The sequence below is a fragment of the Mycena indigotica genome, assembly GCF_014461135.1.
Source record: "Mycena indigotica strain 171206Taipei chromosome Unknown Mind.scaff0005, whole genome shotgun sequence".
Lineage (NCBI taxonomy): Eukaryota > Fungi > Basidiomycota > Agaricomycetes > Agaricales > Mycenaceae > Mycena > Mycena indigotica.
This window is the reverse complement of record NW_023503004.1, coordinates 4,484,948-4,499,059: the sequence shown is the minus strand read 5'-3', so window position 1 is coordinate 4,499,059 and position 14,112 is coordinate 4,484,948. Positions and strand designations below refer to the sequence as shown.

General features: G+C 49.8%; 4 protein-coding genes across 4 annotated transcripts; 1 reads left to right on the top strand and 3 right to left on the bottom strand.

The window, feature by feature from the left end:
* Window positions 1-348: 348 nt before the first annotated feature.
* Window positions 349-3,710, bottom strand: MIND_00642200 (ARM repeat-containing protein; the record flags this gene model as incomplete). The annotated part of the gene is made up of 9 exons (XM_037363158.1): window positions 349-520; window positions 569-597; window positions 666-849; window positions 898-1,072; window positions 1,126-1,319; window positions 1,372-1,665; window positions 1,713-1,906; window positions 1,958-3,373; window positions 3,426-3,710. 9 exons carry the CDS (start codon window positions 3,708-3,710, stop codon window positions 349-351), a joined length of 2,943 nt encoding a protein of 980 aa, XP_037221079.1.
* A 1,429-nt stretch (window positions 3,711-5,139) lies between these two features.
* On the bottom strand, window positions 5,140-5,805 carry MIND_00642100 (CFEM domain-containing protein; the record flags this gene model as incomplete). The annotated part of the gene is made up of 3 exons (XM_037363157.1): window positions 5,140-5,369; window positions 5,412-5,539; window positions 5,603-5,805. The coding sequence occupies 3 exons, from the start codon at window positions 5,803-5,805 to the stop codon at window positions 5,140-5,142; spliced, it is 561 nt and encodes a 186-aa protein (XP_037221078.1).
* A 445-nt stretch (window positions 5,806-6,250) lies between these two features.
* Window positions 6,251-9,114, top strand: MIND_00642000 (uncharacterized protein; the record flags this gene model as incomplete). The annotated part of the gene is made up of 8 exons (XM_037363156.1): window positions 6,251-6,786; window positions 6,836-7,079; window positions 7,135-8,184; window positions 8,234-8,259; window positions 8,461-8,647; window positions 8,695-8,755; window positions 8,807-9,055; window positions 9,104-9,114. 8 exons carry the CDS (start codon window positions 6,251-6,253, stop codon window positions 9,112-9,114), a joined length of 2,364 nt encoding a protein of 787 aa, XP_037221077.1.
* A 553-nt stretch (window positions 9,115-9,667) lies between these two features.
* Window positions 9,668-11,465, bottom strand: MIND_00641900 (CAP10 domain-containing protein; the record flags this gene model as incomplete). Its single annotated transcript, XM_037363155.1, has 7 exons — window positions 9,668-9,800; window positions 9,851-10,037; window positions 10,088-10,169; window positions 10,213-10,316; window positions 10,366-10,618; window positions 10,668-10,775; window positions 10,824-11,465. 7 exons carry the CDS (start codon window positions 11,463-11,465, stop codon window positions 9,668-9,670), a joined length of 1,509 nt encoding a protein of 502 aa, XP_037221076.1.
* Between the last annotated feature and the right edge of the window lie 2,647 nt (window positions 11,466-14,112).

Genomic DNA, 14,112 nt, shown 5'->3' with positions numbered 1-14,112 from the left:
CAGCAAGGAAAGCTGACGTCACACATATGACAAGTATACTTCAGATTTTTCGACTACGGTGCTACAGAAAGACAGTGTGGTAGTGGCTACAATGTGTATGCGATGAGAGGAGGTACAACAACAGTGGGCAGTATGGAGGTATCGATGCGATGTCCGAACAAATGCGGGGAACTACGATGCCAAGCAGAAAAGTAAAGAAAAATTTGGATGGATGAGCAGAAGCGGCGAAAGTTGGTTGAAGATAAGGCGGGGACGATGCAGCAGGAAAATCGATGGTATGTATGCAATGCGGGGGGTGGATTAAGCGGTTGGCCGGAAAAAATCGAGGCGTGGTTTTGAGTTCCAAGATTATATGCGAAGCGTCTTTTTTAATTTCATGATATGAGAGGCAGGATCGGCTTGCTGGTAAAACTCCGGAGACTGAGATGCGTGCTTTGGTGCTTGATGGGGAGAATGATGGGTCGTATCGAATGCAATGCGATGTGGAGAAAGATTGACGATGATATCGAGGTCGGATAAGCTGGATAAAGACTCAGTCTATGCACAGTTCGAGAGCAAGAGTGCGAACCTTAGAATGCGAAGAAAAGGGGAAGCGGTCTAGTAACCATAATATGCGCGCTAGAAAAGCTTCAACTGCATGCATTACCGATGAAAGAACCACACACCATACGATCGAAGAGCCAGATAACTTTGGAGCCCGTCTTGCAGCCACGCAAAGTAACAATATGTCCACGAATGCAATCGTACAAGGCAGCCCGTTGGTCTTTGTCGGCATTGGGAAGAACACTTGCGATCAGCTGGCTACCAGTGAGCGATAAGGCGAGGTCGACAATCATAGCCCGACGAGCGCTAAGGTCTATATCAGCCCCAACGAAGCAATTCTCAAAAGTAACGAACCCTTTGGCCGGCTCGCACATCCGCTTAACGACCTTGTCAAGCGTGTCCTTGCCTCCTTCCTTGAGTGCTTTAACCACACTCTTGTTGCCCTGCTCGTTCGATGCAAACTCGAGGAGACCAGCAAGAAGATGGTCAAGCGCCATCTGGCGATGCTTTTCGGAACCGTGCTCGAGGACTGGATCGAACAATCAGGATGCAATGGACGAGTAGCATGGGTCAGAAGCTTACTATGCTGGATACAATACGAGCCCCACTGGCTTTTGGCGACTTCGCCAAAAACAGCGGGACCTTGACCAAGCAGTTCATCGACAATGCCCTCCTTGGCGCTATCCTCCAAATTCTCGAACGCATGCTGGACAACAAGCGAGCCAGTCTCATGGCAGGCAAGAGCCGCCCACTTCCCCTTCAAAGATTTATTGACACTATAACGTCATAAGCTTGATATGCAAAGACAAGAGCGAAAAAAAAACGCACTATGCAAAGATAGGTGGGGCAGGGGAAGTCCACGAAAGCTCCATAATCTTACTCCACACATGCGACGCGTGTTTGTTCACGAGCGTTTGCGCTGGATCCCCCATAAGCAGCTCTGACACAATGAGCAGACGAACTTCTTCCTCCTCACAGTCAAGGGCCTTTTGCAGGACATGGCAACCATAACAATTAGTCGCGAGGTCAACGACACGACCACGAAGACAGGCGACAATTTTGCGTCTTTCTTCGGGGGTCGTGGCAGCTTCAAGACAGCGCTGCACCGCCCAATTACCAAAACTGAAAAGACATAAGCCTCGACAAAGAAGGAAGATCGCTCCACTGACCGATGCATCATCATTTCTGCGCCACGAGCACATATAGCATCAAGAATACGACTTCTTTCTTCGGCACCGGCGACCTTGAGTTTTTGCTGCAAAAAGATGCTCGCCTGCTGGTCGGCATTCTTGATGATCCGAGAAACAAAAGTCGCATATGGAGGAGAAGAGGACGGGTGTAGGAGAGAAAGGAAGTTGATGGGCTAGAAAATGATATCAGCATTATTTAGAAAGGCATCCAAAGAGAAACATACTTCGTTTGAGCTGGTACCATTGCGACCTTCCCGCCCACTACCATATCCACCACCACTAGGAGAATGCCCAGAAGTAGAGGACAATGTGTCAGAACTGCGCCGCCCATGCCCCTCGAATCCATTATCAGTCGTTTTCAAAATGGTCCCGTTGACGGGCGTTGGGACATCCTGTTGCTGTTGCTGAGCGAGATTCGACTGCTGCTGTTGGTGGAGAAGTAGTTGCTGAACTTGTTGCTGTTGTTGCGCGAGCTGTTGCTGCTGATAAACGAGCGACCCACGTAGGGCATGAAGATCATCTGCGCCCAGTCCATGTCCCACATTAAACCCATCCTGACCAAAGTTCGCACTGCCGGGGCTGGAGGGAACCACAAATCCAGAGCGAACAGGTGCCGAAGGCCGTAAATTCCTCACTGGCTGGCCTTGTGCAAATCCAACTCCGAGCCCAAGACCCAGTCCGCCGAGTCCCATTCTACCAGCAGAGTTTGCATTTGTATTGTTGCCAATACGCTCCACTACCTCGCCACGAATCCAATGCTCTGCACCATCACCACCAGAAGAAAGAGCTTGCGGGTAATAGGACCCGAAGTCGGCGGCAAAAAGAGCGCTCTTGTTAGCGGGGATTGTGTTCTCGAGAATTGGAGTCTGTGGGATGATAGGGGCCCCGGGCGGTGTTGGAGGAAGAGGAAGGAATCGGCTGCTGTACGACGGATGTGTCAAGGCTCCAGGGCTAAAACCAGCAGTGCTGACTCCGGAACCGTACGGAGAAGGCGGCTCGGAGTTGAACGCGTCACGATAGCCGCCATACGCAAATCGCTGCTGCTCTTTTGCATATCCCAAACCAAACAGCTGGTTGGGGGAATGGTGGGGCGACCCTGGGATGGATTGAGCGGGTGAATGCTGGAAAGACTGGGTAGGGGAATGAAGAGGTAGTCCATGACTGTGCAAATGGGCAGCGCGGATGGGAGAGTGGAATGCAGTAACACCATGAATGGGAGAGTGCGAATGAGGAGAGTCGAGAGGAGTGAGAAGAGCGGATGAAAATGAAAGAGGAGAAAAGTCGGTATCTGGCGAGTCTGGGCACGACGCAACAGCTGTAGTGGTTGTCGGCGCGAATATGCCATCTTGCTGCTGATGAACTGATTCGATTGAGTGCGAAACTGATAGAAGGGAGGAGTTTTCGGTAGATGTGGTCATAGAGCCGCTTGTCATCGAAATGGATGCCGAGGTATTAGATGTTGACTTCGAGGAGTTGGACCCAAAGCTTAGGTCAAGTGGTGTAGGTATGGGTCTCCCGCGGCCACCACGACTGCGATTGCTCTCTGCGGAAGCCACGCTCTTTGGAGAAGAGCTGGCTACGACTGGAGGTTGAAGCTCGGGAGAATTAAGATTCAGTGTCCGAAGAAGTTGCTCGACATGCTAGCGAATCACCATAAGCGACGAGAAACGACAAGAAAGATAGACAACGCACACTGTCAGCACGTAGATCTGGGGTTGCGGGTCCACCTCCAATAAAGCCACTAGCGTTTCGGGCAGGACCTAAGGCTTCGACGTTCCCCATGGTGTCCTCTCTTGACTGGGGCACGCAACGAGCGAACGCCTCTATAGCACGTGGCCATGTAACTTCGCTGGGCTGAGGTTGCGGCGCCCAAATGGAAGCCATGGTCGAATTTGCCGGCGAAGGGCGTGGTTGAGGGCTTCGGTCATAAAGGGAGAGAAATTGTGACGGCTGGGATTGTTGCTGCTGTTGCTGCATTCTTGAAAATGGAAGATAACTGCAAAAAGTTAAGAACTGGCCGAGAAAGAGGCGACAAAAGGAAGCCGAATCCAGCAATGTATGGTATTACTCCAATAAAAGGTTAAAAGAAAATGTCGGGCGAAGGAAGCAGGAGTAAGCTTGAGCGCAACGGAAAAATTTGGAGACGGTATAGAAAGGAATTATGAAGCACGATGAGGGCATGAATCTTTCCAAGATATACTCCATGAGCGAGTGGACCAGGTTGTAAGACCTGGGAGTAGAAGACGCTCTGGAAACAACTGCCAGTGGTGCATGCAAGTGAGGCTGAGAAGAACGAGGGAGGGAGACGGTATATGCGCGTAAGAAGGAGAAAAGAAAGATAAACGGCGAATGGAGGGGGAAAAGCCGGAGACCAGAGTGAGTACGTGTCTCGACAAGATGATACACATGCAACGAGAGCAGGTAGTATTATGTCGTGGTTTGGGTCGCGTTTAAGCTACCACTGTGGTAAGAGGACCAAGGGGAGAACGGGGGAGAAGAAGGAAGAACAAGAGAGCCAAAGATGCCGCTCACCAGTGAAGAGGATGGAGGTGGAGGTAGGAGGAGAGCGACCCGCACAACGGGGGGTCTCAGCTGGCGCTGGTTTAAAAGTGCTGGTGAGCGACAAGTCGCATCATGTTACGTTTTGTGTGACAGACCTTCTTAGTGCCTTCTTCCGGTGTTCGCTGAAGCCAAAAAAACCGTTGCCGCATCGTGTAAAGTCTTTATAAAGTCTTAGTCACCTCCGAGTCCTTACTCCCCCCAACTCCATGAAAAAAATCTGGGCTTTCACTAACCACAACGCCCATGAAAAGTGCACCAAAATTTATGATCGGCTTGCAGACCAGTATCGATATCGATGTGCATTCTTGAGAAGTTGCTCTTGCTTCCTGCATCAAGTCTTCTCTGACGTCGAGCAGAATGTGGGCGCAATATCCAAGTCCCGCCTAATATGCAATCATCACTCAGGTAGCAGGCTATTAGCACTACTAGTACACCAACTCAAGGTCGAATCTGCGACTCGATGAGAGACTGTGAGCGACTCTATGGTCGGATGCCTATGGGTCTTACTTACAATCAATCAAGGATCAAGTCAGTGAAAGTATATTTCTGAAGCCCCGATCGCGATCTCTTCTGCTCGGCCGCAATCTTGCCCAAACTCAAATAATAACATGCCGATCCCATGCAGTGGTAATAATAGTAATAATGGCCTAGGTCCCACGCGGGGCACGGTGGTACGCTCAATTTGTTAAGGTGTACTAAAGTTTAGTGCTCTTGTACGGATATCGAATTCAAATAGCTATAGTCACGAACTCAGGGTCGAACTTCAAGTTAAGAAACAGCAAGCTTGACATTTCTGGGTATGGGAGCACAAGATATAGAAAGTAACGAGCGATGGGCGTGTGGATTAGAGAACATGTGCGCCACCGAGCGCTACTGCTAGGCCCACCGCAAATACGGTTACAACACCGATACTAGGTCTTGACGCGGCAGGAATACCGGCAGATGGTGAAGTGCTCGTTGGTGAGCCGCCAGAGCCTGGAGCCGATGCAGCGCCAGACACGGAGATATCAGCGGCCGAGTTGGACGGCAAGAACGGCGTGGTGGCCGTGGGAGGTGCAGTCGCACTCAAGGATACTAAAAAAATGAGTAGGTCGAATAAAGACGGTCATAACTTACAGGCAGAGCATTGAGCTTGCTGTATTCCAACTGCGGCACTAAGCTCTTCGGCCTTGCATTCGCCTTGCATACAGGACGTGGCCTTGAATTGGAAATCGGCATTGGTGCAGGCGCAAGTAACATTTGTGCTGTGTGATAGCAATGTTAGCTGGGATTCAAGTCGCCGAGGACGCAGTGGGAAAGAGACACACAAAGTCGAGCATGGAGTGTCCACGGCGGCGGCAGTTAGGCATCCAATAACACAGGGGGTCAATGCTGCGAGGCTGGCGCTGGCACTGGGATTGGCGGCGCCGGCAGAGTTGCTCTTCGTGGCCGACAGAGAGCTCCCCGAACTTTGACCAAAGACGAGAGGCGCAAGTGCGGCAATGACCAAGGAAACGACAGAGAGTTGCATGGCGGAAGCTGAAGCCCAGTACGCACGAGCGGATGGTCCTGGAGGAGTAAGAGCTTTATATACCCCGCTCCGAGATCAGGGACGTGTTCCTCCCTGCCACTCAACCCCTCAAGCTCCTCCTGTCCGTCGCCTTCAAGTTCAGTTGAAGTGGTGTTTTTGTTCGGCCCCGCCAGTGTATGCATCCTATAACAGGTATATAACACAAGAATAACTTGTGAACTCCGAATATTAGGCGGTGAGCCAACGGGCCCGCCGCGACGTCAATGAGAATAACTTATTTCACAATGATTCTTACTTGTGAGGTTAAGCAGGCTCGAAAGTCCAACCGGCATTGACTGCTCCGAGTCCTACTCAGCGTGTAGGTAGAGGCGGAGAACAAGCGGGGAAATACTCGATATCCGCAGAAGAGATCAACGTGACTGCCTTGGTCAGCGTGACTTTTTCTATGCATCTTCTCGATCTCCCAACCGAAATCCTGCAGTCATGCCTTCTTTATCTGAGCCCCAAGGACCTGGTTGCGTGTATCGCTACAGGAAATCAACGGCTGAAGAAAATAATTGTTTTTTCCATTCAAATCACCTACCAAACACAGCTCGACCTGGCCGGCCTCGAGGAAGAATGTGAGGCACCGGAAAGCACGTCTACAGCTCAGCGCATAAAGCAACTCGCAATACGCGAACGCGGCTGGATGGGACTCATGCCCACCAAATTCACACCGATTCTCTTAAATGCCACTCAGGCTGGGAGTGTCAAGATATACGAGTTGATTGCGGATGGAGTTGTTATTGGGGATAGCCTATCGGCAAATGTAAACCCGCCGCCTGCTCCACAATCTACCTCAACAGTAACCCGGCTCAAGTATCTCTCAACTACGATGGGCTCCGAGGATCCAGCTGAGTGGCGCGTATTGTTTACGGGAAAGCCGTTAATCGATTTTGTCGTTGCCGATGACGAGAACGATTTGCTGGTGGTAATTACCTAGTGCGTACAGGCTGAATCATACGAGTTGTGCTAATGGGAGCCACCTTAGCATTCCGCATCCCAACAATCCATCGCAAATTGCTGTTGGCGTCGAGTTATTGCAATTTTCCACCGGTCAGCGGCATCCTGGCGCAGCTGTGCCTTCCATAACCATCTGTGATGTCCACGAAGACTGTCCTGTTGAATCCCGGACGCAGGTTGTTGGAGGCATGATTGCTCTTTGGCTCTACACCGACGAAACAAGTTGTGCTTTCATGCGGTTGTTTGATTGGCACACAGGCCAACAGCTCATTGTATGTTTGCTCGTCTTCACCCTCACCTGAACTTTGTATGACGAGAATACTTCAGCAACCTTTCGTATGCGGCTCCATTGCCGGTGTCTTCTTGACCTCCAGCATCGTTGCCATACCCAACACAGACCGTAATACCCTGGATGTTATTAGCCTGCCTGAGCTTCCATCCATCCAGGACTCTGCAGCGCCATGCATATTACCATCCAATATCGTTTCTTTCCATCTACCTCCACTCAAAACGGGTCTAGGGATCATCGGCGGAACATTCAATGCAACCTTCCAGCCCTTTCCTTGCTCTCCGAGCCCCCCCACGTATCGTAGCATCAAAAGAATCAAGGGCAAGGTTGAAGATTACCTTGGGCCTCCCGTCCAGTTTCACTCCCTCCACGAAGAGTCTCTCATTCTGTTTTCCTATGCCACTGGGTCGGATGTGCTCGACGACGATGAAGACGACCCATTGGAGAGACTTCATGGATTTGTTGTTCGCCGAACGGCATTGCTGGCCATTCTCGAAATCAATCAACCATGGCTTAATTCCATGCATGACACCCACGGACGGAGAGAACTCGCACCTGCCCTTTGGCTGCCTTATTGTACCCGATTCCTGGATCTGGAGCTCATGCCGCTGGAATTCATGTCGTGCTGGGGCCAGCGACTTGTCTGCGTACCTCGCCCCCCAGCAGACGCGGAGGAAGAATGGACCGGCGCGCCGCTGACCGTCCTCGACTTTAACCGGTGGAATATCCGACGTGTCAGAAAAGAGGCCGCCCCTTGGTCGCGCCCTTCCAGCGATAATACCAGTGAAACCAGCGGCCACTTGAACGACACAAGTTCACACCCAACGGGCCCGGGTATGATTCCCATCATCGGCAGCGCCGACGGCGCTTTTGAGCTCCTGACCGGGGCCACGCTGCGGATTGTTGGACGCACAACTCGCGGGGGGGTGCCAGCATCGGATCAGCCGCCGGCCATATCATACAATTCATTTTCCGCCTTTACAGAGCCTCCGGTCCTCTCTGACCTCGAGTACATCGAGATAACCTCAGACGAAAAGCGCATCTTCCACCAGGTACATATGAACGAGAACAATGTTCTTGGGGTTTTGGTGAATGTCTACACCACCGGTATTTCGTGTAATGCTGACGCGATCGCAGTTCAATGAAGGCAGCGTCGAGGCGATGTCAGTCCTGCATTTCGGGTGTTAGCCGTGCTGAATGAGTTATCCATCTTACAAATTTCACTTCCATGTCGCTCGCACGAGTTTTTCCAAGTAGAACAAGATATCTTTCTTCTAGTTCTGCGCAGTCATCTCAGGACTCAATCTTGTTTCCATGGTGATTACTATTACTTAACAGCTTTCCTCCTCCGCGCATTGAAAAAGCTTGTCGACCTTCACACGCGCCGCGCTGAAACGCGAATCCCCCCAAATTGAAGAACGTGCACCAGACGCTTGTCGTCTCCATCCCCTTGCTTTTTACCCCCGACTCATTATCGTGCACTCTTGCATTCGACAATGTCTGGACAAGTCGACTTGTTCGATTGCTGTATCTCTTGCTGTCTCTGTTGCTGTGAGTCATAACTAGTTGACCGTCAAAGCAAGGCTAACTTTATGAAGCGCTCTGCAGTCGCAGCACGGAGTCCAATTGCTGTTTACGCCACGTCCTCAATCTATGTAGGTGCCAGGGCTGAGGCCTCAAAATCTCCTCACAATACTGACACGCATGCAGTCCCGGACACCTGGTGCACCCGTCTGCGACTGGGCGACACTTCTGCGGCTGAAGCGGCAGCTGCTGAGCGTGACCAAGAGGCTGCGCTGTGGCAGGGGGACAGCCCGTCACCAGGAGGGAGTGTCGGTCAGCAGCCACAACGGACACCGCAGATGGAGATGACTGATCGTGGAGAGGGACGGAGGAGTGTCACGGCTGGGGCCGGGCCCGGGCCGGGACGGAATATCCGTGACAAGGCGATGATTATGGGTGAGTTTGGGTCCCAATTTTCGCCTGAGCTTGATGAAACCGCTGTAGGTGACGACTAAGTACAGTACTAGTAAAATGTTACAGTCGGATGACACCCGGATTTTCAAGTCAACACCGTGTTCTTTTCCCGGGCCCATTCAAGTTGTTACTTCAATTCAAGTGCTTTCCCAGATACTCAGGCTTCAAGTTACTCCTTGCAGGCAAACACAGTAAGCAGCAATCACACTGGCACACTGGCCGGGTCATTTCAGAAATATACCCTTATTGGTCCATAGCATATCATGACAACTTGATATAAGGATGTGAATTTTCCATGCAAGCCTTCGTTGACTAACGATTGCAGTCTACTAGTCAATTCTAAGTAGTACAATACACACCGGCAGAGCATTACTAGTAAGAAATACAGCTATCCTATCGATATCTACACAGTCCCAATAATCATAAGGAAAGTCTACCTGTACAAATGATGGCCCACTGTTCCCGGCTCAGGCCCTTCATCCTGCCTACCCATCACCATCAGCTCCTCCCAGTGCATCAACACATTTGCCCAGTAACAGTCGTTTTGCTTGTCGCTTAAGACGCGTCGCGCGACCTCGAGCCCGCGCAGCTGAATCAGGCGTGCCTCCTCAGGGTGCGCGTTCGCCCACTCAATCTTCTCCACAAGGTCCGACAGGTCGGCGAGGACGGGGATGTAGTGCTCGTACGGGCGGACCCACAGATTAAAGAATTCACTGAAGATGGTAGACTACAATTAATCACTATGAGTGATTGTAACGGGAAAAGGCGGGGTAATACCTTGAAAACCAGCGACCGGCGCTCGCGTTGCAGGTGCCGAGACAGTGGGTGTCTCCTGGGAAGGTCGTTATTCGCGCATCCAACAGAGAGGGGTGTTGTTTTGAGAGTTTGGATAGAAGGAAGCGGGGAAACGAATGATAGGTCGCGTTGTCGAGGATGCGGCCGCTCGTGGCGCCGCCACGCCAATCTACAGAGAAGGTGAGTAACACAGAAGATCATGAGCAGTTGCATATGTACAGGCTTTATCGAGTTTGTCTTCCCATTTGACGCGGTCGGGGTAATAGAAGGGCTGGTACCACCATGAATACGTGTAGTAGAACTGATTGCTGTTAGATCCAAACAGAGGAATGGTTAAAGAGTACCTCGGTTGGGAAGAGGATGTCGGCGAAACAAGGCGACACCTTTGCCATACTCAGGAGTGGGTACAGCTCTGTGCTAAATGCCGGCGTTACAGACGAGAGCATAACTAGCCGCAGTATTGAGTCACGGAAAAAGAGAACAGACAAACCACTTACAGCCGCTCCAGGGATTGGCGCTCTTCATCATGCCCTCACGCTCTAATGGGAGCTCGCACCCCTGCTCTGCAAACCACGGGGCCGTAGGGGAAGGCGCCAACCCAAAATAACCCGATTCCACACTATGTGGCTTGCTCCCGCTCCTAGTATCTCTGAAGCGAGACCAAGCGTCCATTTTTCGCGCATTGAACGCCACGCGCGGCTCGTCTCTCCCATTTACGAGGAACGTCATGTTGCCGAATATCTTGGTAAACTACCGCCAGGCGGGATGAGCGAGAGGAAGACGCAGAGCGAAAACGCACACGTGGAAAGGTATTTGGCCAAAAGGAATCATACGCGGTATGCCCGTGAAGCGATGGCCACCCAGTCTTCACGTCCACCCTCGATATCGAGGCATCCTGACCTTCGATCTGAGATAGTCAGTCAGCTGCTATTTAGCCTGGCCAACGGTGACTCACCTGCCGCGCTGCCCTCTCCGCCATTCGTCGAAAGTACCCCTGATCCTCCTTCGCAATGTCATAGAAGACCTTAAAGTCCGAATAAACCTGGTCGTATTCGTCGATTAGACAGTGCCGCTCGTGCGCGTAGTCGAACCATTGTGGGAAGGAAGGCGGGGGTGAACGATTATTTCTGAGAATATATCGGGCCTTGGCTTGAGCGATGGTGGACGACTGTCGGCCGATAAGAGCGTCTACGCTTGCAGCAGCAATAGCGCGGAGAGAAGCTTCGGGATCTGGTACCGCTGTCACCGCTGCTGCAGATGACACCAAGCTCGACGACGTCGGTGGAGAGGATAATACAGCGACATGCGGCGGCGGCCGGGCGGTGCCGGTGGTCTTGTTGGTAGTTGTAGTGTTTCTCGCCTCCTCCGGTTTTCGCGCCAGAATAGCAGACCCCACGCCGCCCATAACAATGCCCAATATCCATGCGCCTGTCACACACAGCGCCAGCGCCCACATGGACAACGATGTCGCACCCGCCCTTCGCAGCCGGGGAGCAGCTACCGGCAGGTCGTGGCCGAGTAGCGGAATATCTGCATCGTCCAAATCGTCCTCCTTGGGTTCACGCGCTGGCAGGCGCGAAGACCAGAAGGTCTTCATCTACCGCGGCCGGGAAAGGAAGAAAAAAAACAGTTCTGGTTTTGCATCGGTCTAGATATACTTACAGGAAGCTTGGTTTCCACGAACGGGCACCTGTCGCCGTCCCTGTGTCACTATGGTGCCAAACTCAGGCAGAGGGCGATATCTCCTGCGCAGATGGTGGATCGGCGCCGATTAAGTGCTGCGGATTGTTGTTCCCGGGGGCCACTGGGCGGACTCTTGACAATCCTGCAACTTGCGAAAAACCGACAGAGACGAAAAGGAATGAAGTGAGGCTCCGTGCCTAGGCCGACTGGTACCTGACCGGCGTCGACACAAAACAGCGGTTAGCGGCAGAAATTGCTTGTAGATCCAGACACACTTTAGACTGGAACTGTCAACGGAGGTGATCCGTTGCACATTGTATAGTGAAGCGGTATTCAAGCAAGATAAGCTAGCGCGGCCATTAATGAGTCGTCAGTGTTGTGCTGAACGGCCAGCGCTTCTTCTGCACTATTCCCTTGTTGCAGATTGAGTCCTGCTAGTGATAACAGTTAGTATCGGCTGCTTTCGAGACGGGAGAACTGTCCGCAGCAGGTGCTTCCAAGGTGCTTCCCATCGAAGTCAGGTTGAAGAGGTGCCAACGTAAGCGCATTTGATTGACACCAACGCCCAAGTGAATGATGGGATTGATCGGGCGGACAATTGAACCCGAAACATGGCGTCCCGCACCGAATACCCTCTGAGAGCTCGGGAATTGTAGTATTTACAGAGAATATTCAGTGAAATATAATGAGTAGTAGTAGTAATAGTACTAAGTAGTGTGGATTGACGATTTATTACTGAGAAATACTTAGTGTGATTCAGTCCATTTCTAAAACCTTGATAAATGAAAAAATAAACCTTACCAAAAGTGGACTCAATTTGTACTAGGAATCCGCCATCAGCGGGGTAGCTCGTGCAGTATTAATCACTGCGGGAGTTCAGGAATAAACGGGGCCCATTTTGATTGATTATACGCCTAAAATCCATGTACCAAAAAAAAGATTTTTTTTTATACCTCTATTTGCACCAAAAATGTTCACTTATATGATAAATACTCACTTATATGAAGTGATGTCCTTAGGCTTTTAGGCCCTAGCCATTTAGGGCCCTAAGAGGCCCTAAAATCAGGGCCTAAGCTAGACTCCAATCTTTCATAGGGCCTATTTAGGACCTAAAATCTTATCTTATCTTATCTATTTGACTACTAGCATCAGGTTCAATGACTTATGTTGCTCATAATACAGGTTTTCTTCTCTCCTTTGCTGAGGGGTCCAAAATTGGTCCAGCTGAAGCTTGCTAAACTTTTGCAGAAGTATATATGTTATCTTTCCAGCTAATGTACCCAGAGATCAGAAAGTGATATCCCATTCCACAGAGAATATAATCATGATCAATAACTACTTAAATATATGTCTCTTTTCTTGGTCATTAGGGCCTATGACAATAGACCTAAATTAGGCCCTTGGCACCTAATAGGCCCTAAATCATCTGGAAGGTCAATTTAGGAGGCCTAAGTGCATCACTGACTTATATGCTATATATCAGGCCCTGGAGCATATAAGTGACTCTTTTTTGGGTGTAAATGGAGATTTTAAAAAAATCCTTTTTTGGCACATTAATTTTGGGTATATAATCGATTGAAATGGGTGCCATTTATTTCCAAACTCCCACAGTGAATTCAGAGCATCAAAATTTATCCCTGCCAGCCGCTTTGGTTGACACGTTGGATGGTTGACACGTGGATGACAAAGCAATGCACGTGAATATCATGTGACCATACCTCATTCAAATGTGTGAACGATGATTACAGTCACTAAAAAATGGGCATCATTTGAAAGAGAATACTTAGAGCTATAAGAATATCCAAACTTCTGGTGCATACTAAGTATTAGAACTGGTAAAGCTTGAAGCCAAATAAAATCCGCCCCTGAATGTCTCAGCGCCCATAAACTCCGCACACAAAATTAGCCCTACACCCCTCCTTCTCACGTGATTGGCAATGATAGTGAGCAATCAAATTAGTATGTATACTTATCACTCCCTTAATCTTAACATTTATCAAGGCTGATATCAGGTGACTATTTACATTAGGGTTTTACCCCAAACAGTAATCTAGAGTTGGACTTTTATAGCAGTAATAGAGGTCCAAATAAGTGGCCTGGGTTTTGGACAAATCAAAGGCCCTCATTACTAAGTGTGTGGCACTGATTTATTGGCAATTGGTAGCTTATTTTGGTACCTGATTTCTCACAAAAAATTCAGCTTCAGGTTACTGTTTTACATGAAACCCCTATTGTGATTTTATGACCATAAATCTGCAGGGGAATAATATACCAAATATAGGTCTATATATACCAAAAATCAAGTAATTTTGATTTTACATAGCAATCTTTTTTTCTAAGGAGTTTTTTTTTTCTCGGCTGTGTAACTTGTAATACAGACACTTGATCAAAATACTTTTGACGGTATATTATTTAATATTATTAGAAGAGAGAAAATCTCCTAGAATGGGACCTGGGTAGAAGTCCAACTAAAATTGGTCACATACTATAGACTATAGTATCTTGACAAAGGTATTGGATGATATCTATAAAGAGATATATAGACATTTCCCCTCACTTTC